Here is a 26,330-nt window from a genome sequence, read left to right as displayed (position 1 = left end):
ATTTATAGTCTTCCATTGAGAAAATTAATCTTGCCATTAAAAACCCCTGTTTCAATTTACAAATTTGATAAAAATGTAATAAAATTTTCCTAAGTATCAAATCTTCAGTGTAAATAAAGAGTACATCACATTTTCATTTCATATAACTGTACTTTTCCCTGATCTATAGAAACTCTGATATATTGCGTGCAGCCCATAATTCCAATCATGCAAAGATTTTTTTTGTTTGTTTTCTTATAAGATGACATCTAGAAACCAGTGCATAAACCTTGTGGGTAGTGAAAGGGCAACACTGGTCTTGAAACAGATGGCCTAAGTTGGAGTTTTTGCTTGACCTCAGTGATTCATCTTGTCTTGTCTGTAAAGTTAGCCCAAAAGTTCGCTTGATGGAGTTTGGACACAAACGATGGCACGCGCGCACCCGTCTCCCTTCTTCTGGACTGGGAAGACGGAGAAGATGCAGCAACTACTTGTATTTCCCAATTTCTCTTTCAGCACTAACTTTAATACTAACAAGGAAAGATCACACGGGAAAGCCAATTCCAATAGAGATGTGGCAGAGGGGAAATTAGAGCATGCACGCATCATTCAGACTGGGCAATGGCAGTGGGTGACCAAACTTGTGATCATGTATGCCAAATGTGGAAGGCTGTTGGCTGCTCGCAAATTATTCTTTGATCAAATGCCTCAACATCAACATAACGTGGTCTCTTGGACTGTGATGATTGCAGCTTATGCTAGATGTGGGAATTCCCCAGAGGCCTTACGTTTATTTTGCCAGATGAAGAAGCAAAATGGCATCTGGCCGAATCAGTTTACTTTTGCTAGCGTCGTGTCTGCCTGTGCCAACTTGGCAACTCTGGAAAACGGGAGGGAGCTCCACGGACAATTATTGAGAAGTGGGTTTCATTCTAATGTGTTTGTGGGAAACGCCCTTCTGGATATGTATTCTAAATGTGGACACATAGAGGATGCACGCCAAATATTTGAAGAAATACCGCAACGAGATGTGGTATCATGGAATGCCATGACTGCTGCATATGCCCAAAATGGGCGTTTGCATGAAGCGCTGGAACTCTTTCGCAAAATGCCCGAGCGAGAGCGAAATGTCGTCACATGGAATGGGTTGACTGCAGGACTTGCACAGAATGGGTTTATTAACGATGCCTTCAAGCTCTTTGAGGAAATGCCAGTAAGGAATGTCATCTCATGGACTGCAATGATTGCAGGATGTGCGAAAAATGGGCTTGTTGATAGGGCTTTGGAGCTCTTTCAGAAAATGTCAGAACGAAATGCTATCTCTTGGACTGCTATGATTGCGGGATTAGCGCAGAATGGGCATGTTTCTGAATCCCTCAAGCTCTTTCGCAAAATGCCCGAAAGAGATGTAGTATCCTGGAATGCTATGATTTCAGGGTTGGCACGGAATGGTGATTGTGATGAGGCGTTGAAGCTCTTTAGACAAATGCAAACGTCAGGAGGAATGCAACCAAATGCAGGCTCCTATACTATTGTTCTCGCGGCGTGTGCAGATATAGCATCTCTGAGGCATGGTGAGGAAGTCCATGAAGACATAATTAGAAATCGATTTCTTCCATCTGATACTTGCATTGGGAATGCCCTCGTAGATATGTATGCCAAATGTGGAAACATAGAAGATGCATCCAAAGTGTTTGATGAAATGCCTAGACGAAATGTGATTTCGTGGACTACTGTAATAGTGGGACATGCACTGCATGGGTGTGGCGAGCAGGTCATCCGACTGTTTGAACAAATGGAGCATGCCGGTATCACTCCTAACCCGATCACTTTTGTTGGAGTTCTATCGGCGTGTTGCCATGCAGGCCTACTAGATTATGGCTGGCGATACTTCAATGGGATGAGGGAGATTTATCGCCTCTCTCCTACAATGGAGCACTATTGCTGTATGGTTCATCTTCTTGGCCGTGCAGGACACCTTGAAGACGCATGGGAATTTATCCAAAACATGCCAATGAAACCTGATGCTTCTGTGTGGCGCTCACTGCTGAGTGCCTGCAGAATTCATGCCAATGTGGAGATAGGTGAACGTGTAGCAGAGTACCTTCTTCAGTGGGACCCGCAAAATGTTGCGGCATATCTGCTGCTTTCGAACATATATGCGGCTGCAAATGGCAAGTGGGACAGAGTCTCGCAGTTGCGAAACATGATGAAAGAAAGGAGGGTAAAATGGAAGCCTGGTTGTAGTTGGATTGAAGTCAATAAACTTGTTTATGCATTTGTTGCAGGAGAGTCCACTCTCACTATTATTCCAGACACCCATACATACACACAATGAATTTTCTCACCCACACATACACACGATGAATTTTCCCTTTGCAGAGCATTAATATGGCAGATCAAATGTATGTCCATCTCAACATTAATATGGCAGAGCACGTCTATAAGATAGATGAATGGTGACTCTGGCAAAAATGTTGCCGAAGAGAAAGATGTATGCATGCTGTGGCTGCATCATGTGACTTAGTAGATAAGGAATACCGTGAGATGAAGTCGATAGTTGATGCTTAGCAGACGGAGGAATACAACGAGATGAAGTTGATTGATTGTGCTCATTATTCTTAATACTCCCTGTTTAATACCTGCATCTAATGCTGTTCACTTTTCCATTGTATTCATATACTTAGTGAATTGGAGTAAATGCTAAGAAGCAACATAAATGAGCTTGCTTGTTAACAAGTAGTGAGGTGAGCTTGCGATTATTTCTTCATTCTAAAATGCTGGGAGGCGTTTCGTTAAAAAAACAAAATTATAGTAGGCCCTGGACATCTTTAGTTTTACCCAACCAGGAAACTAAAATAGCCAGCCCTTCAAACTGAACTTTTGTTATGCAGATGACAGTGGCAGCATGTACATTTTGTAACTCAAAACATGACTGTTCGTTGTAACTTGTACAGGCATCACAGCAATTAAATTTGTTACAAAACCCCATTTCAAGTTCAAAGGTATACATGTGCATATTTTCTTATTCAATCAACAGGTTAGATTCTAAAAATTGATTTACCATTTATAATTTAGTATTCAAGTTAGTCTTAAGAGTTGGCTCAATTGGTTGGTGTCAATGATGTCAAGACATTGTCAATAATTCAAAATACCTTGCAGGCCCCTGTTCCAATTCCCCATGGGTCAGGAGCACTGAGCCTATGCCTGGAAATTGATTTACCATTTGTAATTTATTATTCAAGTTAGTCTCAAGAGTTGGTGTCATTGATGTCAAGACATTATCAATAATCCAAAATGCTTTGCAGGTTCCCTGTTCTAATTCCCATGGGTTAAGAGCACGAAGCCTATGCCTGGAAGTTATTCTTATGAAATATAGGAAAATCAATCCTCTTAGTCAGTACTATATTTGATTTTTCCGGCAAGAATATTTACAAAATTCGCTTTTTTGGTCGACAAAAGTGTTTCTATATAACTTTTGAATAGTAACAAGATCTTAAAGAAGACACTTTTTTTTTCAGTGTTCGGTTCATTGGCTTCAATAACGTGTTTTGGCCTGTAGATATAAGATTGCAATTATGACGTTTGAGAATTTTGCAATTTCGCATGATAAATCTAACCAATGTGGCTGGCTTATTACTTGGCATTTCCTTTCCTTATTGAAAAAACACCCACGAAAAGAGTACCATTGAAGTCTGAGAAAGGTGGGGTCAAAATCTTTAAGCTATGCTACTATACTGTGAGAGGCCTTGTTTTTGAAAGGGGTAATACTTTGGAGGACCTCTGAAATGCCATTGGCAGCTCTTGCATCTGTCTTCAAGATAGCAACATACCATATAATGCGTTCATTGCAGATTGTGGCAAAGGCATTTTTCTGTTTCCTCAGGTACAGTGCAGTAGCATATAGTTTTTGCTTCCTCGAATGTAGTGGTGTCAGAGATATTCTTGTTTCCTTTGGTAACGTTTAAAATTTCTCGGTATATTTCTGAAAACCTCGAGTGGCTTTTTTAACCAGTGCTATGCAGAAAACAGGATTTTGGAGAAGTGGATCAAGAGATATTAGACACTCAAGTGAATCTTGCTATGTGGGAAAGTAGTGGACACATTGTTTTGAAGAGAAGGCAAGACTTTGACAGGGCTTCTGAGCACTATGCATGGAAATTAGTTGCTGAAGTCTCTGTCAGAAGAAAAATTTGAAGAAGTTAAAGCTTATATTTTGGAAGCAGTAGCTAGTGGTAAGGTGCAGACTAAAGAAGTGGAAGAAGCTGCTATTCTGGAAGATGAAGATCCTCTTCATCATTCCTTGAAGAATAACCATGATTCCCCTTTGATTTTGAATGAAGGATGCCTCGTGCTCCTGTGATCGAACTATTTTCTTCTTGTTTTCATTCCTTGAAGAATAACCATAATGCTCTGTGCATATGGATGAAGGACGCCCGATGTTCTTGTGATCAAATTAATTATTTTGTTTTTTAAAACTATTATCTGAGCAGTACCTATCTATATGCTATATATTGCATATAAAATGGTGGCTGGACATAAAATCTCTGTATTCACATGTTTTCTGCTTGTTATTTTTATGCATAAGGGTACATCAATTCAATACTTTTTGTTGTTTTATATTCTTGTTGGAAAATTAAACTATTTGCAATGCTGCCACGTTTAATTAAATTTCTCAAGTATCTTTTGTTAAGGGTATGGAAATTTAGTATTTTTCTATCATTTTAAAAAATATATTAGACTTGAAATTTAGTATTTTTTCTGTTATTTCAAAAATATATTTAGATTTGTATATTAATATTTTTGTTATTATTTTTAATATATATTAGTACTTGATCTTTACCTTTCTTACTATGGAGTCCTTTGCAACTCGACATATTTTTCAACGATTAATGTTTATTGGTTTTATTTTCAACTATAAAAATTTTGGACTCTTTAACTTTTTGTTGGAAATTATGATAGCTTCTTTTAAAGTGGACAAGGAGGCTCCTAGTTTCCTTCCATTCTTAGCGATTTGAGTATGATTTCTGGGAATTCTCAAAACGACAGAGAAAACCACATATCCTTCTATTCTTAGCGATTTGACTATGATTTCTGGGAATTTTCAAAATGATAGAGGAAACTACATATCCTTCGATTTGGCTTCCAAGTATATCACTATAGCTCATGTGCACATCATTTTTTTTTTCAAATGCACAATATCCTGCTATTCATTAACTGAATCAAAGATATTTACATAGGACCAGTTCTGCAACAAAAAGTCTGATCTGAAAGCTGATTGAAGCTATAGCAGCCCATCAGAGAACACATTGCATATACAATTAAACATGACACCGACAAAACCCAAATCAGAGAACTGACTGAGTTCTACTGAAAACAAAACAATACACCTGAAAGCCCAGAAAAATCAGACAAAAACTAATAGATAAGAGTGCTGCCAAAACATTGGCAAAAATCTACAAGTGCGGCTATACTGACAAAACAAGAGACTGCTGGATACCAATAAACTTCCAGCTACAGAGGGTCAGAGAAACTGATAAAGGCCTGAGTGGAGATTGGTTGCAGCATCTGATTCTTCCAACATGATAGTTCCAGGCTGCAATTGAAGACCTTTCTTGGAAAGCACATCAGCTTTTTGATTATACTCTCTGTAAGCACGAAAGAAGGAGATGTGGAGTTCTTCTTCACCTTGGATTTCCTACTCTCTGTAAGCACGAAAGAAGGAGACGTGGAATTCTTCTTCACCTTGGATCTCCAATGATAGAGATCCAGAACTTGGAGTTTTGACTTCCCTGTGAGCCAGTCTATGATAATCCTGGAGTCCCCTCCAACCATCAAGTCAGATATTGATAAAGATTTGGCAATAACAATGGCAGCCCATGCAGCCATGAGCTCAGCTCTCATATTCGTGCCTGTTCCAAAACACATACTAGCTTTGATGATATGATACCTGTCAAGGAGAATCGTGAAACCACCTGCACAATTACCCTGTTGGGCAGCGCCATCGAAGAAAGCAACAGGATACTTAATGTTTACTGACAGGCTGGAGGGAATGCGATTGCCATTATACTTAGATTTGGAAGGATACTCCTTCCAAAGAGCAAAAACCTTAGCTGCCGTCAATATCACATCTGGACTAGAATTTTCAAATATCAATTTGTTTCTCATCCCCCAGATTTATTAATAACCGGGAGAGAGTAGAAGTTTCTTATGTTGTGATTCCAAAAGTAAAGGCCTGATTCCAATCAAGTCTAGAACCAAGTTCCAGAGGCTTTTAGCCACTTCACATCCAATAAAAAGGTGATCAATATTTTCCTCATCTTTCCTGCAGAGAGCACATGAATTTGGTCCTTGAACGCCCCTTTTCTGTAGGTTGTCCCACATTAAGACTCTGTTTCTCAAGACCAGCCAAACGAAGGTTTTGAGTTTCATAAGAAGGTTCCATTTCCAAATGGACGAGTACCACCAAATGACATTTTCTTGACAGTAGCTTGACAGTAGAAATTTGCTACAGCAGAATATATTAGCTCATATGCACATCATTATATGGTGTCTAGGCTGACACCTCAAAGGATACTTGCAAGGAAAAAAAATATGTTGGTGGACATTTTCCATTATATTATCATATGTTTTGTGAAGACTCAGAATTATTAAGCCCTCACTAAAGAAATTATCATGCTACATATGTGATTTATTTATCAACCAACTCGAGCTAGACTCAATTGTGAAGTCTATCAACAGACTAAGTGCCCAAGCTTTCGATGGCATCTTTCAAAATTACCCTTCATCTATTGCTTACAACATAATTGAATACAATTTGAATGACAATTTTGAAAGATGCACCATATGTAACATTATAAACAACAATGATGTCTACAACTAAAGAGGGGTGTGCACCTTTCCACCTGACCATAGGCTCAGCTGGCCTACCTTGCCTACATCTAGCCATCAAGCCACCCCCTAGCAAAGCCATGATACCAATCGGGTAAATAACTAAGGCTTTCAAGGAAATTTTATTGACTATGAAGGCCCCTCTCCCCTCCACAGGTGGTTGTTATTGCACAAGGGAGACCCTACTTTGCCAATGCAGTCCATCAATGACCTCCCTTCTCAGTGCTAATTCTTCAACCCAACTCACATCAAACTTTGTGTTACTATTTTCCTGCTTAATTTTGGGCTTCCTTGCCCCAAATTTGTAATCAAAATTAAGATTTAACCAGTCCAAATAGTCTAGAAAGGTTCCCCTTCAAATTCAATTCATCTAGACATGAAATTCACTTGCTCTAAAGAGTTTTAACTGCTAGAAAATATCAGCAAAAACCCACTTGCGACTCTGCTCAATTCTCAGTCATGGGTATTCTTTTCTCCCTGCTCATTGCAGGCCCTCAATACCCTCCCAATTCTCAGTCATGGGTATTCTTTTCTCCCTGCTCATTGCAGGCCCTCAATACCCTCCCAACACTTTGGTAAAACATATCCATCCACTCCTCTCTTTCATCACTCTATTCTAGCTGAGGGAAAACTGACGCTTTTCTGAGCTCTAACCAGGGATTTCATGGGTCAACTTTCAGAACTGGATTTCATGGGTCAACTTTTAGAACTCTAAATGGGTACTAGTTGTACTAATCTCTAACCATTTTTAGTTGCCCAATCCATCCTCGTGTTTCCATAACTATGGGGACTTGGTTTCTTAGTTACCCAACTCCCTTCATTAACTGCTTGTTGGGGGAATGGAGAAGGCTAGAAGAATTTTCAAATTCAAAATTTGACATTACCACAAAATGGGTTTTTGGCTATGGTTATGTTTTTATGGTTATGTTTTTAATAAATGAGGTTTTGGCTATGGTTATGTTTTTAATAAATGAGGTGATTTCCCAAGCCCTCGCTGATTCCCACTCGTCGTATAATGATGCATACCGGTGCTCCACCCTCCAGTTAGTTGGTCGGCGGTTTTTCATTACTTGAAATATTTTACACAGTTAAACATTTGTCAACAACAACTCGAAAATTCACTAGAACGTGTCCGCTACAATTCCAACGATCCTAAGTCATAATTTAAGATTACAAAATGGGAGAAAATGAGGCATTACAAAGACATTGCCTGAACTAAATTACTCCATAAAGTGGGCACTTAGCACGGCTAATAATATCCAAAGGATGGGGTTACCATTTAGTATTTTTCTAGTTTTAAAAAGTCCAAACTATTGTTGTTGTAGGTAGTTGACTTAAAAAAAAAATATCAACCATCTAGGTGGGATTTTCACTTACATAATGTGTAAATGGGGAGAGACTCTTCTTCACTTTCACAATATTAAAAAAATCATATAAATATTATCAACTAAATATTTATTTCTAAATATTTATCTCACTGTGTTTGGAGTTGTTAAAGTGTGTTTGGAGTTGTTAAAGTGTTTCTTTTTATAGAAGTCAATATCAATTATTTATTGATGTTAATCAATATGAAAACAATTTTGTTAATTAACTTTATGATTAATTTACCAATGACATGATGTTTGGTTATATTTATGTCAATTTTGTTAATCAACTTTATGATTAATTTATCAATAATATGATGTTTGGTTACATTTATGTCAATTTTGTTAATCAACTTTATGATTAATTTACGAATGACATGATGTTTGGTTATATTTATGTTTTATTGTTTTTTCAAGGGTAAAAATTCCATAATTTTATTTATATAAAATAAAATTACATTTCCATATGCCTTAAGGTATTCAAAATTAAATGTGTTGTAGTCAGAGGGAGCAACAACTTTGCATACCCTCCTTTAAAGAAAATTAATTACATTTTTTAAAATCAATATACTGGCTTCAACAATATGCAATATCTGATTAGTCAATCCACGACTCTTTCCTATTGTCAATTCAAATTGATTACAATGGATATGTCTGCTTTCAAATAATTGGACACAACAATATGCAATATCTGATTAGCCAATCCATGACTCTTTCCTATTGTCAATTCAAATTGATTACAATGGATATGACTGCTTTCAGATAATTAGACAAGATTAGATATAAGATACAATAACTATTATGAATATTTGTCAACTAAACTAAGAGGTGGGGCCTTTGAACTAAGAAGTAGACAAAGGGAAACTTCCTACAACTATGTTAAATTCTTGGAAACCATTATTTTAATATGACCAAAAACAACTTGCACATATACTTGTTTTATTAAGCTCGTGTTCATAGTTCATAAGAACAATTAATCTAGCCTTCGCAATAATTATGAAAAAAATCCTTCTCGTCAACTTACTATTCCAAAAATACAAAATTTCTATTTATTCATGACACAAACCCCAACCACATTTGCTACATGCAACTCTTGTTTACTTATTTATGGGTTCTTGTTTATTTATTTATGAGTTTGACCATTAGAGCTCAAATTTTTTTATGCTTCAATGACTTTTAAATTCATTAAAAATCATCAAAAATCAAGAGAGAGATTGAGAGTATATAATATATTTAAAAGCCTTTATGTTTTGTCTCGTCGGTTTAATCTATCGAAATATAAAACATAATAAAAAAGTCATTTCATGACTTTTGTAATAGTGTTATTTAGAGATTTACATTAATAAGAATCTCATATTATTAGTAATATATTTTGTAAAAGAGAGAATAAAAAATAATTTAATTGATTTATTTCAAGTTAGTAATATATGTCCATGACGGTAACTCAATTTTCAATTGACGATTGCCATGATATGAAGTACTATGTAAACACTGCAATTCAAGGTTCAAATCATTGTGGTTCAAGTCAACCAGAAAAGGTTTAGTAATATATGAAAATGAAAGAATAATAAAACAATTTTAAATTATATATAGAAGTGTGATCTTCTTCTTTTTTTCCGAAGAAAATAGAGTTCGTAATTTCTATTAAAGAGAAATAATAGAGATTACATGCTGTTGATGCCAAGGCATATGTAGTAGTGTGGCTTTGCCACTGTTCAAATATTTACATATAAGTAGTCACTGAGGATACGGTGGGTCTGTATCCGACAAAAATTGTACCAGTAAATCACTAAAAAACCATAAATAGTGCAGAGTTGAGGTATATAGCCCTCATGCAGTAAAATATCTATATATCGCCAATCAGAGCTGTGCTGATTATATACAAAAAATTAGACATGTAGATACAAAAATCAGATGGGGAGGATGTCCCCCTCTTGTAGGCCGTCAATATATGGACGATGATAGAATCTGTGCATCCCCTCTGGATTGTATTCTTCAATCGTCCAGTCTCCTAGAGGACGATCCGCCGCTTCTTTCGAGAGCCGGTCAGCAGTTGCATTTCTTTCCCTGTAGATATGAGAAACAGTGATCCGGTCAAAATGTGTTTTTAAAAAAACAATTTCTTCCAAGATGTGTTTCAAAGAATAAGCATGACAGATAGATTTATTATTTGCCCAGTCAATCACAATCTTTGAGTCCCCAAAGATTTGTATTTGTCGACAATTTTTGGATAGAGCAAAATATAAAAGATGTCTCAGTGTGATAAGCTCAGCATGATTATTGGTACCCGGACCGAGTCCCAATCTCAGGTGAAAATAATGTGTTTCTGTTAGATGAAGTAAAATACCCCCTCCACAACCCTGCGCCGGAGCTGCCCCGTCGAAATATGCCCAAGGCATATCCCTGTTAATGATTTCGGGGATGATATTTCTTGGTGGATTAATTTTGTTTTCAAATGGAATTTCTGCGTATGCCGCGCAAATGGATGGCGGAATTAGCTGCCAATTAATCCTGCCGTCCTCAAAGATAATGTTATTGCGATTGTTCCATATGAACCAGGACACCACAAGCGGTAAGTTCCTGGCCTTTTCCGTCGCCACCGCAGTCCACCACTGTTCCCAGGCTGTGGGTATATCTGCAGCGTGCCATGCCGTGGTAATATTGAGGGCCTGTTTGACCTGCTTCCATATATCCAATGTGACTTCGCAGTTGAGGAATAGATGGGGCGTTGATTCCTCCTCTTTTCTGCAGAGTACGCACCAGGTAGGTCCAGCAAATGCCCGGTTTTTAAGTATAGTGCCTGTAGGAAGCTTGTCAGCTAAAATGTTCCACATTAGAAGTCTGGCCCTTGGCTGTGCTTGTAGATGCCATATATCTTTCCACCAGTTTTTTTGTATATCAGGTTTCTTGGCCTCGATGATCTTTAAGTAGCCGAGCTTAGGTGCATATATACCAGATTTAGTCGGCGCCCATATTAGTTCATCATCCTTTTCTTGTAGCTTGATGTGTGATTCAGAGAGTGCCTGTATGTATCTTTGCCAATGTTCATTCCATTCATCTGTCAGGTGCCACTATTGATCCATAACCCATGCCTGTGAAAATATGGTAGATCGATGAGGGTCACCAATCTGTGCCAGATATTTAATGCCCCCGTTATTAAGATGTCGGATCAGACCATCCGGCAGGAGGTGAGCGTTTCCTGAACCAGGCCAAGGGTCTAAGCCAATACGGACCTGTGCCCCATTGCCAATTCTCCATAAAAGGTTATCTCAGATGAGTGGCATGGCTTTTAGTGTGGCCCTCCAGATCGCGGATATGCCTTGTTGGTTCCAAGAGGGTCTGCGAAGCCATTCAATGATATTGGAAGGCCAAATATATTTTTGGTGTATTACTTCTGCCCATAGGTTGTCCATCTTGAGGAGAGACCAGCCCTGTTTCGCTGTTAAAGCTTGTGCGAATTCAGAAAGGGATTTGAGCCCCCATCCACCCCATCTCTTTGGCATGGAGACGAGAGACCATCTTGTCCAAGCAAAAATCTGTCCCTTTTTATTGCCATTCCACAGGAACCTGCTGCAGATTTGTTGTATTTTTTGTAGGATGCCTTTAGGAATCCATGTGAGGGACATCCAGTAGACTGGGGTGGCCTCAAGTACTGATTTGATCAGCAGTAATCTACCAGCTTTTGACAGTAGTCGGTGCTACCAGCAGATGATCCTTTTTTCAATTTTGTTAATAAGCCAAGTCCAGTGTTCAGATTTATATCCATCCGGCCTTAATCTGAAGCCAAGATATTTGATTCCCTCCAGTAAGTTATTTTCCAGGAAAGGGAAGTATTGGATTGCCAGCTGAGTTTCCTGTTGAGTACATCTCATCATAGATCTGGTGGATTTGTCGCTGTTGATTTCCATGCCCGTGGCTTTACATAAGAGTAGAAGAATATCATTTAATGCAATAATGTCTCGGACACTACCATTGAGAAAGATTAGTATATCATCGACAAACAGTAGATGGGTAAGAGAGTACTGGTCAGTGATTTTGAGACCACTAAGTTCACCATTCCTTTTTGCATCTTCAATGAGCCTACTCAGTCCCTCCATAACAATAAGAAATAGTAGAGGGGAGAGTGGGCAGCCTTGCCTGATTCCCCTGTTGATGTAAAAACGGGCAGAGGCTGCACCATTTATAAGAATGGCAAAGGAGACAGAAGAAACACAGCCCATAATCCAGTTAATAAACAGATGGGGGAATCCCAGATGGGTAAGAATCATCTTAAGATAGAGCCAGTTAACCTTATCAAAAGCCTTTGCAAGATCAATCTTTAGTGACACACCTTTGAGGTTCTTCACCTTTATGGAGTGTAAAGCTTCCTGGGCAGTGCCTATGGCCTCTTGGATGTGGCGATTTTGGAGGAAGGCAAATTGTTCTGCAGATATATGTGTGGACAGGATAGGTTTAATGCGATTGGCTATGATTTTGGCAATGATTTTGTAGAGGCAATTACAGAGAGAGATAGGGCGAAAATCATTGAAGGATGTGGGGTCGTCGGATTTGGGGATCAAGGCAATGAAGGTCTGGTTCATAGGCGGATGGATGTGCCCCGAGATCCTGCTCTCCTCAACTACTTCCAATAGGTCTCCACCCAGGATATCATAAAATGCCAGGTAGAATTCCACTGGCCAGCCATCTGGCCCCGGGCTCTTGTCTTTCTTAAACCATTTGAGTGTACTTTCCAGCTCTTGAATAGTGACCGGATTATTGAGGTCTTCAGTATCTTCCTGTCCAACAAACCGAGGGAACTTTTCTGCAAGTCTGATGATATCAGGTAGATTTACAATATTCGGCGCCGTGAATAGACACTTGAAGTGTGCTACTCCCAAGCTAGCAAGCTGCTGGTGTGTGGTAGCCCATCCGTCTGGTTCCCTTGGTAATCTCCAAATGGTATTTGATGCCTTTCTGCCATTGGCTAGGTTGTGAAAGTATTTTGTATTGCTGTCCCCAGCTTTGAGCCAAATGGCTCTGCTTTTAAGTCTCCATAGCTCCTCCTTTTCTTGTAAAATATTTGCTTTTTGCCCTAGCAACTGGTTTAGATGTGTTTTGGAAGTATCGGAATGATAGCCAGTGCCTCTCTCATCAGTCAATAGAGCAATCTGAGCTTCAGTGTACTTCAGAATCTGTTCGTCTCTGTTCCTCTTTGTTCGCGCCCAGGCCTCGGTCATTACTTTGAGCATCTTAAGTCTATCACAAAAGTCCATAGCTTTCCTCTGTTCCCTCAGTGGGGGCTGTGTTGTCCAGAAATCCGTGACCATCTTGATGTATTCCGGCTCTTGTAGAAAGCCAGCAAAGAATTTAAAGGGAGAACGCGACTTTGTTTTTTTGTCACTGATCTAAAGTAGTATCGGGTGGTGATCCGATAGCCCCCCAGAGCTGACCCATTGTCTGTATAAGGGAAACAACTGTATCAGATCCTCATGCATCATATATCTGTCCAGTCGCCGCCCCAGTGCGGCCTCTCCTGTGCGCTGATTGTGCCAAGTAGGAAGCTTCTTGTTCATCGGGATATCCACGAGGTGGTGTGCATCTAATAGCATATGCATTTGATCCGCGATATGATCACACTGAGCATGATGACCCTAGGATTCTCCAACCCCCAATGAGAAATTGAAGTCTCCCCCTATCACTGTATTCTGAGTAATATGATTGCCATTTAGGAAGTCTTGCCAAAATGGTAGTCTATTCTGATTAGGCCCATAAATATTGATAAATCTGATTGGAATGCCCAGGTCACCCATGACTATGTCCATGCCTAGGAACCCTCTACCCCCCCAGACAGAGAGTGGCCTACTTTTCCTTGGGTTTATTCCAATAAGCAGTCCGCCAGATCGACCACACGCATCCAATCCATGTAAAACCCATCCAGGGAGCATAGCTTGTAGGCATCTCACCGCCACCTCGGAAGTACACAGTGTTTCTTGAAGGAGAATGATATCACATCTAGCTTCATGCAAGAGTCTTTTCAGAGCCAGACGTTTTTTGGGGTTGGCTAGTCCCCTGCAGTTGTAGGAGAGCCAGATCATGGGGCACCGCAGGTCATGGGCTCAATAGCTCTAAGTGCCCGTTCAATAGTAGACTGTCGCCCCATGGCAACATCCGCAACAGCATGTAGCTTTGCTGAAGAAATTTGTGAAGGTCGGCCTCGCTTTTGTTTACGGTGTCGGCCAGGGGATGATCCCAGGCCTAGAATTCTAGACCGTGCACAAGGTCTCAGGTGATAATGATGGGAGCCGGATCCGACCGGAGAGGATGGTGAGTCAGGACAGTCCAATATCTGGTTGTGAGAAGGAGGAGTGGTAGAAAAAGTGGGAGGGGGAGGGGCAATGGTGCAGAGGATGGAGGGAAGGGAGACAAACTCAGAGTGGGATGCTTGCAAAGGAGAGTTTACAAATGATTGCAAATCATTAGAGAAAGATTGAGAAAAAGTGGGGGTGGAATCATTACCCAGGTGTATAGGAGTAGCCTCCGCCGGTTTTGGAGCAGCCTCAGCAGTCTTTGAGCGAGTACGTGGCGGTCCTGGTGTAGCCGATGCCTTCCGTCGTGCGTTCTTTTTAGCGCTATCCCCAACCTTCTTGGATGGAGTCTCCTGTTGTGCCTGCTCACCATCCATTGGTATATTATCTCCAGCATTTTGTTCCACAGTGGTCTGCTGACGAGGTCCTTTGGTGTCCTCAGATGTCCCCCCCACAATCAGTGGGCAATCCTTGTAAAGATGGCCAATTTTATGGCACCTGCGACATCGGAATGGAACGCCTTCATAATCTAGTGGCTGTTTGCGCGAGACATGATTGTGGTGCAGAGTGATTTTTTCCTCTAATCCTGGCCTGGTGTCCAAGTGGACTAGAATTTGAGCCATTGACCTGGTGCCCGTTTTCTCATAAGATCTGTCGTGCTCCAGGTAAGTACCTAGAGTGTCCCCAATTCTTTTAAATGTATACTGGTTCCAAAATTGCCATGGCAGACCAGGAAGGCGAACCCAAATGGGTCCAGCCCCCAATTGTTCTCGTTCCGGGTCGAAAAGAGGATCCCACCGTTTGAGCATGACTGGTGCGAGCTCAATGTGCCAGTATTTGGAGAGGACCCACTGAGTGTATTCGGGCCGGTGGAAATATAGAGCGAACCAACCCCTCGTGAGGACCATAATATCTGGAAGTTCTTTAAAAAATGATCCCCAAATTTCCTCTACCCAGAGCTTGAGTCGCTCCGCAGTGTATGTTCGGCCACAGACCCTACCAACCAGGACCTTTCGAGCAGCATCCATCACGTCCAGTAGCAGTGCTTCAGGCCCGAAAATTATGTTGAAATCTGAATCAATTGCCTGGAGGCATCTGCCTTTTGTCACCTTCTCGGAGCGTTTGCCAAAGGGAAACTCCTTTAGAAGTTTACGGCATGGGTCGGTAGAGCTATGCTGAGCGGAACCCACTGAACGAACCGGTAGCGGCGGGGTAGTGAAGCATCCCGAGCGAATCGGTGTACGAGGGGTCGAGGTGCTAGTTCCAGGGAGAGGGGATACGGAGGGGCGGGGAGAGGGCTGATGGGCCTGCGGCATAAATGAAACAGAGGGTGAATGTGAGCTAGATGGAGGCGGAGGCGGTGGGGGCGGAGGTAATGCAGGGCGGAACTGGTACTGGAGAGGAGCGTCAAGAAAAGGCGAGTTCTGAAAACATGAACCCAATAACTGAGCCGTCGCAGGGGAGAGGGGCGGGCAGTCGAGAGGCGAAGAGTCCGCTGGAGGGAAGGCTGGAGATTTGTTTTTCCCCGTATTCGCCAAGTGCGGCTGCAGAGACGAAGCACCTGTCTCAAAGCCCAGAGCAACACTCCGCGGGATCATTTGAGGTCTCTTTGTATGAGCCCATATGTGCTGGTGAGGCGTGGGGTCCGCCTCATAGTCAACCAAATCTTCATCGCCCATGTTGTCTGTCGGTGAGAAGGCCAGAACGGGATTTGAACGGGGGACCAGTCTGCCGAATGTAAGGAGGGGTCAGTGCAGCAGATAAACCAGGAGGGGACCGCCAAGAATAAAACAAAACTCCGAAAACCCCGAAGCCGTTTTCGCGGTTCAAGCCGATAGAGCGCCCGTGACCCGATAGCCCAAGCTGTTAGCCGCTATGGGTGTGAGTTCTGTAACAAACACCAGGCTAGGGTTCAACCATTGTTCCAGGCCTGAGCTCTAGATATTTTGCTTGTGATTGATTTCGGTTTAGAGATTTCGAAGTGTGATCTTCTTATTTCTATGTATTGGGTATTTGAGGCTCTTTGAAATTAAATTTAGACAAAAATTACCAACATGTTCCATATATATTTTCAAGGGTTATGTTAATTTGGGTTATCTTAGGTGGTTGTGCAAAATGGTTGTTATCTCTTCCACCCAGGTTCAATTCCATGTGAGTGACATGACGATGAGAGATATGTTATAATTGTTGTGTGCTTATGAATATTGTTGTATTGACCTTCACTCTCACCTTCGGACTCAAGGAGAGGATGATTTCCCTTGAAAAAAATATCTTCAAGGGTTAGGTCAGGGTGATTTATTTCCTCAAGTTATGCTATCAATGAGGAGGTCATAAAGCATATGTTCTATTGATTCCATGTGCTTCAAGGTTAGTAAGCATTATTATGGTTGGAGGCTGAGCCTCCCTCCATCTACATATTCTAAGGATGACGAGGGGATCTCACAAGCTTTTCCTTGGAAATATGTGTGTGTGTGATCTCTAATAAATTGGTCAATATGAATTAGTGCATTTCACCTAGGAGGATTTCAACTAAGCACTTGTTGGGATACAACTATCAAAATGCTCGACAATATTAGCAATAATTGATTGAATTGATTGGACAAAAAAGGTTTCTCCAATCAATCCTAGGAGATAAAATTTGTTTTTTATTGATATAAATATATTTATCCAAAAAGATGAGAATGCCTATTCATACAAAATACAATTTATAACTTATCACCAAAATTATCATTACAAGGTAACCAAATTTTTATTTACACATTAAATATTAATCATACTAATGACTTCTTGTAGTCTTTATTTAATATAATTGGCCTCGTAAAAATGACGTTGTAAAATGGCTTAATCATCTAGTAATGTGACATATTGTTGGTTGTAAGTTTCTAATTTTTTCAACAATATTTTTAATATTCTTTGAATCACTAAATTAAACTAAATTTCAAGTAATCAATAAATTAAAGTAAACTTCATGTGCAACAAAATAAGCACAATTAAATAGTAAAAGATAATTAAAATGTACCATAAAAAAAACACATGAAATATATAATGATGTTGGAATTTATATAGAATTGTATATTTAATATAAAAGAAATTGGTTGTGAGCTTATATATCCAACAATTTTAACCCTATATGTATAAAGTGGTGTATGAGAAACCTAAATTCTCATTGTGACCATAATTCATAAATACACATGAAGAAAGAAAACATGTTCTAACATAGTTAAATAATGTCTAGTAGTGATGGACACATGTTAAAAGTCATGCTTACATTAGTTAAGGAAAGTTTTTAAAAAATCTATTGTTCAGGGTACACTAACATTTGGATAGTTAAATTGCCATTGAAATGATTTGGTAATAACAATTTTTCAAAGTTAAAATTTACAAGTCAAAGTGCTTAAAAAGTTGCACGTATTTAAATGAAGAGTGGGTAATGTTTTTGGATATCATATGACGACCAGTAGTGAATACTAATTGAATGAAATATTTTTTGTCATGTTCTTTTTGAAGAGAGTGATAGGGATGAGTGTCAAATTTTTGTGTATAATTGAATTAGCATTAATCATATACACATTATTGACACTTGATATTATTTATCACTTAAACAAATATTCATCCTTGAAGCTTCCTCATTTTCCCCTTGTAAGTGTTGGGAGGCATATGACAAGCAAGGAGAAGCATGTAGAAGTCTATAATCAATAACTAGAATGTAGGACATGTGAGCATAGGGGACTTTAACGAATATTATAATCAAATTAATCAAATAGCTACTCTAAGAAATTTTCTACTCTACAATTATGAAAAATTGAATCTCTTGAAGGCAAATTTTTTAGATATGTGGAATTTCAGCAATTTTAATGAAATATGTGCTTTATTTTCCGTTTGAACATGTTGTTAAAGTTATGGCTTCTACTAAACAACCCTCTTATAACCCAAGGAGGATTTCAAAACCTCCACCCTAATGCCATTTATAATGTCTCTAAAGTAAAAGGTAGTCACTAATACTAAAATTTATTATATTATATTTCTAAAAAAGATAACAAAAAGTAGATAATAGCATATATACCCAAAGGAACTATATTATTTGATCGCATAACCTACGCACACATAAATTGATTAAAAATCACCCACATGTATCTCCTTTTTCTAGTTGAAAGGATTGGATCCAAAGATGATCGATGAGGACTTTTCCACTAGTGGGTAAGGTTAATTTTGTACGATAGCTTTTCATGGAACCATGGTGTTACCTTGAGGTGTGGTAAAATCTGTGGTTGCAACCAAATGGATTGTATCAGATGATTATGTGACTCATGCACACAAAATGGATCAAAATGAAACCCTATGTTTCTCATTTTAAAGCTTTAGGAGTGAAGAGTATTTAGAGAATGATCACTATATATGGTTTATGTAAAAATCCGCTGCACAAAAAAATTATAGATATCTTTATGGAAGATTTTATTAGGGACCCCACTAAAACATATTCAAGTGTATCATTATTTTGGAAGGAAATGGTGATGTCTTTTCCACTTGCAAGCAGGACATGGGAAGGTTGTAAATGATGTTACAAGGGTCATGTTCGATCTATAATATACCCAATTAGAGCATTTTAAGTAATTAAGAAAAGTGATCGTTATTGTATATATCGAAGCTTATGTAGTGTCATGACGCAATTCATTGTGTGCTTAATAAGTGTGTCTATTCTCTACTGTACCAATGTTTTAAATTTAAGAATCAATAGATTTTATAATATGTAATTGATTCCTTCCAAGTGGTATCAGAGCCACTAGTTTTATTTCATAAATTGTAACCAAAGGAGGTGGGAAGGTGGGGTTTATTTCATGTAAAATTCTACTTGGTTATTGATGTTAAAACTTAGGTCTCCACATAAGTGATTGGGTCAATGTATATATGCATCCTTTGCTTAGTTCACAAACTATACATATTTTTTATTTCCACTATTCACCCAATCTACATTATAGCATTGTGTTCTCAACTATTCAACTTAGTTTGTGACATTATTTGGCTCAAATTATCTCACCCCATATAGGCCCCGACAACATATTCCATGGAGGGAATTTTGTGGCAAAGAATAATATGGATGGAAAGTGGGAAGTCTGTTGAAATGTGTAACTAGGTCCAGTTTTCATAAATATGAAATGTACTTTTGATTCTTGTATATTGTACAAAGAAAGAAAAAATATTATTATTATTTTTGTAACATGGTTTCATTCTCAAGGACATTTTATTTAGAGGTCAAGCACCCATTGAGTACTTGTAGGGTTTATCCTAGCGTCAAGAAGTCAATAGAGTCATTGTCATATGAAGAAGACCCCATTGGGCACAATGTAACATGTCAAAAGAATTATTTTTGTATTTAAAAGTGTCAAAATACGCCCCAAGGCCCAATTCATCCTGGCAGCTAAGAAGTTGTCCTCATTAGGGCATGTCATTCTCCTTAGAAGCCTATATATAGGAGGGAATTCAACCTCCTATGGACACTCACTCACTTCTCTTCCTCTAAGTGAAGGAGAAGCAAAATAAAGGCAAGTGAAGAAGGATATAGGGACATAGGACAAATTTCTTGGGTTATTTCTCTCTCTCTCTCCCACACATGTGAAAGGAAGGCCAGGGTTTTGCAGCTACACTGTTGAAATTTTGGAAGTTGCAGAAAGAAGTTTAAAGAAGGGACTCTTAGGTAACCTACAAGCCCTAGAAGGAGAAGGGACACAAGCGAAGGTCAAAGGAAGCCTTGGAAGCCCTGAAATTACTCACACGTGTGGAAGCAGTAACTATTGCATTGGCCGAAAACTTCGGACCTACAGTGGAGGCCGAAATTTTGTAGATGGGGGTCGAGGTTGTGCAGTTGGAAGAGATTTGGCTGGGTTTGACTTGGATAGATGAAGCACATCATCAAGAAGGTATGACTTGGTCTTGGAAGGGTATTGGTCTTGGTCTAGAGGTTTTGGAATTCATCATTTGGAGAATCTATAAGAAGAGAAGGGATTTGTGGGTTTTCCTCTCAAGTGGAGAGGTTTTGGCCTTGACTTGTAGCCCACATTACATGTTCTTGTGAATTGTTGATATTCTTGTTTTTTGTATATGTTTGATGATAAGAACACAATAATAATAAGAGAAGAAGTTCATAAGTAAGAAAAAGTAAAAATACACCACAAGCACTTATCAAGTATAGCATAAATCATCCTAATTGTAGCCCTCTAGATTTCTCAACATGGTATCAAAGCTAAGGTTGACTAAGGGCATGATGAAGATCACTACATCATTGAAGAAGTCATTGAAACAATTTTCTATGGTGGCAAGTCATCTCAAGTAAGGCATCAAAGCATTTTGGAATCTCCTATTATCTATCAAGAATCGTATGACCAAGACTTATACAAATGAAAAAGGGTTATTCTCAACATTTACAAGTACATTTGAAGATGGAAATATATGGTTAATTGATAGTGGAGCATCCAAACATATGACATGAGTGCACAAAAAAATAAAGACCTTATCAAGAGGAAAATCTTCCTACTCTGTTGAACTTCGTGACAGGAAGAGATATCTTGTAAGAGGAATTGGATCAACCTCACTGGAGCTAGAGAATGGAGGAAACATTCATCTCAACAACATTCTATTCATTCCAGGTTTGCAAAAGAATTTACTTTATATTTCATGTCTAGAAGATAAGGGAGATAAAGTCTCTTTCATAAATGAAAAAGTTGTGGTATGGGATAAAGGCTCTAGAATCAACAATGAAAAAGGCACTGGGATTCATGAAGGAAGACTCTACAGGTTACTGACACCTCTCTCTCAAGCATTGGTTCACATTGAAGTAAGTCCATGTGAAATTTGGCATCAAAAGTTTGAACACCTTCACTACAAAATCTTACCAACTCTAAATTCAATGGTGAATAACATCCCTGAACTCAAAGAGGATCGTGAGGGAGCATGTAAGGGATGTGCATTAGGGAAAATTGTTAAGAAACCATTTAGAAGCAGTGCTTCAAGATCAAAAGAAATCATGTATCTCATTTACTCCGATGTTTTTGGTCCTATGTCTACAAAGTCTCTTGGTGGTCATCTATATTATGTAATGTTCATTTATGACCACTCAAGGGAAACTTGGATATATTTGTTGAAATCCAAGGATGAAGTATTCAAAAAAATTCAAAAATTCAGAGCAGAGGTAGAAAATCTTACAGAAAGAAAGATAAAGATACTAATATTTGATAATGGAGGAGAATACACTTCAAAGGAGCTCATAGATTTCTCTAAGGAGGTTGGAATTAAGAGGGAGCTAATAGTTCCTTATAATCCAAAAAAAATGGAATAGCAGAATGAAAGAACCACTCTATTGAGGAAAGTGTTAGGGCCATGTTACATGATCAAGAGTTGCCTAAATTCCTGTGGGGTGAAGCAAAAAAAATGTTGTCTACATTCAAAATCAAAGTCCTCACAGATCACTAGACAACATGACTCCGAAAGAAGCATTCACTGGGAAGAAACCAAGTGTAAACCATCTTCGAATATTTGGTTGTCCTATCTACATTCATAGTCTGAAAGATAAGAGAAAGAAGTTAGATCCTAAAAGCATGAAGGGAATATTTGTTGGCTATAGTAACATTTCAAAGGCATATAGGATCTACATAAAGGATGGACACTGAATATAAGTAAGCCAAGATGTGATCTTTGATGAAAGTATTGCATAAATTCTGACTGTAGATTAACTTGAAGTATGAGATGAATTCGATTTGTACGTGCAATCCCGAAATTCAAACTTCGAATTCTCTTCTCCGTATACTGTTCATAGCTCTGATAACCTTTGCTCTGATACCATGTGGAAATTCTGACTGTAGATTAATCTGATAATGCAATATAACTAAAGCAAAATACTTTAATCTACTTCTACAATCAAACTTTTGGAAGCTTAATAGGTTTGAGAAAGATCAAGCTGAAAACATATAACCAGAAGAAGAATCAATGCACATGAAACACAAAAGAATACTCTGGGGAAAGCCTCAGCTAAAAACCCCGCTATCTGTATTATCATACAAGTGGAAATATATCAGGATTACACAAAGCCTTAGCTCTCACAGCTAGCCAACTCTCAGTACAATCCCTCACTGATGCTCACAGACAAAATAGACTGCTCATATGCCTTCTCCTCTACCCTCCAAGCTCCTATTTCCTTGCGCAGTTTCTCTTGGGTGATCCAGCTGTTACCAAGTGTAACAATGATCACTCACACTGATCTTACACCATTTAAAACTACGCAAATATAAAGGAATGAATTCCTTCTGCATGCATGAGTTTTCCTTATAGGAAAATTCTTGCAACTGATAGTACACTGTCCCTATCTTTAATCTCAACTGGGTATTTATCTGAATAGACATGCATGAGTTATTTATGAGAGAATCTTCAGTTATCTCGAGTACACTAGTTTGATGCATGCATGCATTAACTGGCTGAACTCACAATTAGTTCCTCAAACTGTTTGGAACTAATTGAACTGGACATAACTCAGTTAACTGAGCTAACTAATTACAACTCAATTATAACTCATCCTTATCTCCTTAATTAAGGGATAACTTTTGCATGACTTCACAAAGACTTCTAGCTTGAATTTCTCCAACTAATTAACTCAAGATGAATTAATTTATTATTTTTCAAGTAGCTGGTGAGACTAAATTCGAATTTAATTTTCAATTTTAATTCAAGGACAAATTAAAATTGTAATATTCTTGTTGCCACATTTCAACAAGTATTGCATTTAAGAAATTGAAGGATCTTCTGATTGACCCTGATGATGAAGAACTTCTAATATTTGAAAAATGCACTAGGGAGGAATAGGATACAAATCATGAAGAAGAAGGTCCCAATGAACATGTGAAACAAGTCATCATCCCTGAAAGTAGAAAAATACCTAATTGGTTGAAGTCTACTCTTCTAGATGTGGAAGGACATGGAGTAGTCAAAACTACATTAAGGGAAAGTAAGAAGCCCAAAAGATATTCAGGGTATGCAACCTATATGACAAATTTAATTGAGGTAGAACCATCCACCTTTGAAGATGTTGTCATAAATCAAGAATGGAAAGATGTTATGAATGAAGAATATCAATCGATAATGGAGTTTGGTAAATCATTCCTAGGCCTGAATACAAATCTGTGGTAACTTCCAAGTGGCTCTACAAGATTAAACATGCAGCATATGGAAGTATTGATAAATATAAGGCAATATTTGTGGCTAGGAAGTTTTCCCAATAAGAAGGCGTTGATTGTGAAGAGAAATTTGCACCTACAACTAGGTATACAATGATATGCTTGTTGGTCTCTTTGGCAACATCAATGGGATTTAACATCCATAAAATGGCTGTCAAGACAACATTCCTGAATGTTACTATTGATGAAGAAGTCTATATAGAAAAACCCTTTGGATTTGAAGTGAATTATAGAGAAACTCATGTCTGCAGGCTGAAGAAGGAAATTTATGGCCTTAATCAAGCACCAAGGGCTTGGTATGCTAGAATGGACACATATTTGCAAATATTAGGCTTCTAAAAAATTTATGTTGACCTGAATCTCTATGTCAAGGTTGTAAATAATGAATCTGCAATCATTCTTAATACATGGATGATCTTCTCATGATAGGTGTCAAAGGTCATATTCAAGAATGCAAGAAGCAATTGGCAACAAAATTCGATATGAAGGATATTGGGCTGATGCACTATTATTTGGGGTTGGAAGTTTGGAAAGGACTTGATGAGATATATTTAGGTCAAGGAAAATATGTGATTGAGATGCTGAAAAGGTTTGACATGATGGATTACAAACCTATGACAACCCCTATGATCACAAATTTGAAGAGGCAAAGAATTTTTGATTCAAGCTCTATGGATCCAACAAGGTATAGACAGTTGGTTGGCTCTCTGATGTATTTGGTGAATACTCAACCAAATATTTATTTTTTTGTGAATACTCTCAGTTAATTCTAGGTAGAGCCCAAGAATGGCCATTGGATAGAAGCCAATCATATACTAAGATATCTGTGAGTAATAACCCATTACTACCTGAAGTATGATAGAAGGAATGATGTCCACTTGATTAGATATACAAATTATGACTGGGGAGGTAGTGAGATGGATGGGAGAAGCACTATTGGAGGATGTTTTAGTTTAATATCCTCTATGATATCCTGGATGAGAAGAAAGAAAGAATCAATTGCTTTGAGTAGTGTTAAGGTTGAATACATTGTAACCTGTGAAGTAAGCAAAGAAGCTGTCTGGTTGAGGAAGCTAATGTTTGACTTGTTTGAAGGCCTGATGGACCCTACGGTGATACACCGCAAGAACACCAGCTATATAAGGTTGTCTGAAGACCCAGTGTTCCATGGAAAGACAAAGAACATAAATAAAAAGTATCTTACATATGAAAGTTGGTGCAAGAAGGAGTGTTGCAACTACAATATATCTCCACTGATGAGCAAGTATCTGACATTTTGAAAAAATACCTTCCTAATAAGAAGCTTGTATATTTGAGATAAACGCTTGGATTGTTTGATACATCCTCCCTAGTTAAGAGGGAGAGATAGACACATCATTCTTGTCTTCACTTCATGAAGAAAGAATGGAAGATTGGGTAAACATCTAGTTTCTGATACTCTTTGAGGATGAGGTAGGGCATCCAATAGGTAAGAGTAGTAGAAGAGGAAATTCCTTAAGGTTGTGTTATTCCAAGATAGGAATTGTCCTAAAAGGACATACCCTATGAACACTTAGGTTGGGTATGTGCCTTAAGAGACTATGATGATGGTGCCTATTGATCATTGATATCGCCAACATTGTGCTTTGATATTGTGAAGAGATAGATATATTAGTCAAGACCTTTTTATGTGACAATGCTGATTGGTATGATACAAAGAGATAAGCTAGAATAATAACTTATGAGATGGCTTACCAATCTGACTCTTCTTATGATATCTCTTCAATTTAGAAATGTCCATGTACCATTATGAATATCTCCCTAGTTAAGAGGGAGCATTGAAATCTGTAACTAGGTTCAGTATTCATAAATATGAAATGTACTTTTGGTTCTTGTATATTGTAAAAAAAAAAGAAAAAATAATATTGTTATTTTTGTAGCATGGGTTTCATGCTCAAGACCATTTTATTTAGAGGCCAAACACCCATAGAGTGCTTCTAGGGTTTGTCCCAGTGTCAATAAGTCAATAAAGTCATTGTCATATGAAGAAGACCCCATTAGGCACATTGTAACATGCCAAAAGAATTGTTTTTGTATTTAAAAGTGTCAAAATACCCTCCAAGGCAAAGTCGGGCTGACAACTAAGAATTCAGCCTCATTAGGGCATGTCATCCTCCTTAGAAGTATATATATATGATGGAACTCGACCTCCTATAAAAACTCACTCACTTCTCATCATCTAAGAGAAGGAGAAGCAGAAGAAAGGAAAGTGAAGAAGGATAGAAGGATGAAGGAAATATTTCTTGGGTTATTTAGTTCTCTCTCTCTCTCTCACATGTGAAAGGAAGGCTCGTGTTTTGCAGCTATATGGTCAAAGTTTTGGAAGTTGTAGAAAGAAGGACAAAGAAGGGACTCTTAGGTCACCTGCAAGACCTAAAAGGATAAGAACACAAATTAAGGTAAAAGGAAGCCTTGGAAGCTCTGAAATTACTCACACGTGTGGAAACAATAACTGTTGTAGTGGCCGAAAATTTCAGATCTGTAGTGGAGGCCAAAATTCTATAACTGGGGGTCGAATTTCTGCAGTTTGTAGAGATTTGATCGGGTTTGACTTG

General features: G+C 38.5%; 1 protein-coding gene across 1 annotated transcript; it reads left to right on the top strand.

The window, feature by feature from the left end:
* Positions 1-406: 406 nt before the first annotated feature.
* Positions 407-2,317, top strand: LOC149168277 (putative pentatricopeptide repeat-containing protein At3g13770, mitochondrial). Its single transcript, XM_089424874.1, has one exon. It carries the CDS (start codon positions 407-409, stop codon positions 2,315-2,317), a length of 1,911 nt encoding a protein of 636 aa, XP_089281000.1.
* Positions 2,318-26,330: the final 24,013 nt, after the last annotated feature.

Source organism: Pinus tabuliformis, chromosome 4_2 (assembly GCF_031772625.1).
Source record: "Pinus tabuliformis cultivar Carrire ecotype Pingquan chromosome 4_2, CPIR1, whole genome shotgun sequence".
Classification (NCBI taxonomy): Eukaryota; Viridiplantae; Streptophyta; class Pinopsida; order Pinales; family Pinaceae; genus Pinus; species Pinus tabuliformis.
Note: the sequence above shows the minus strand (reverse complement) of the source record. Positions and strands in the feature narration are given on the sequence as shown.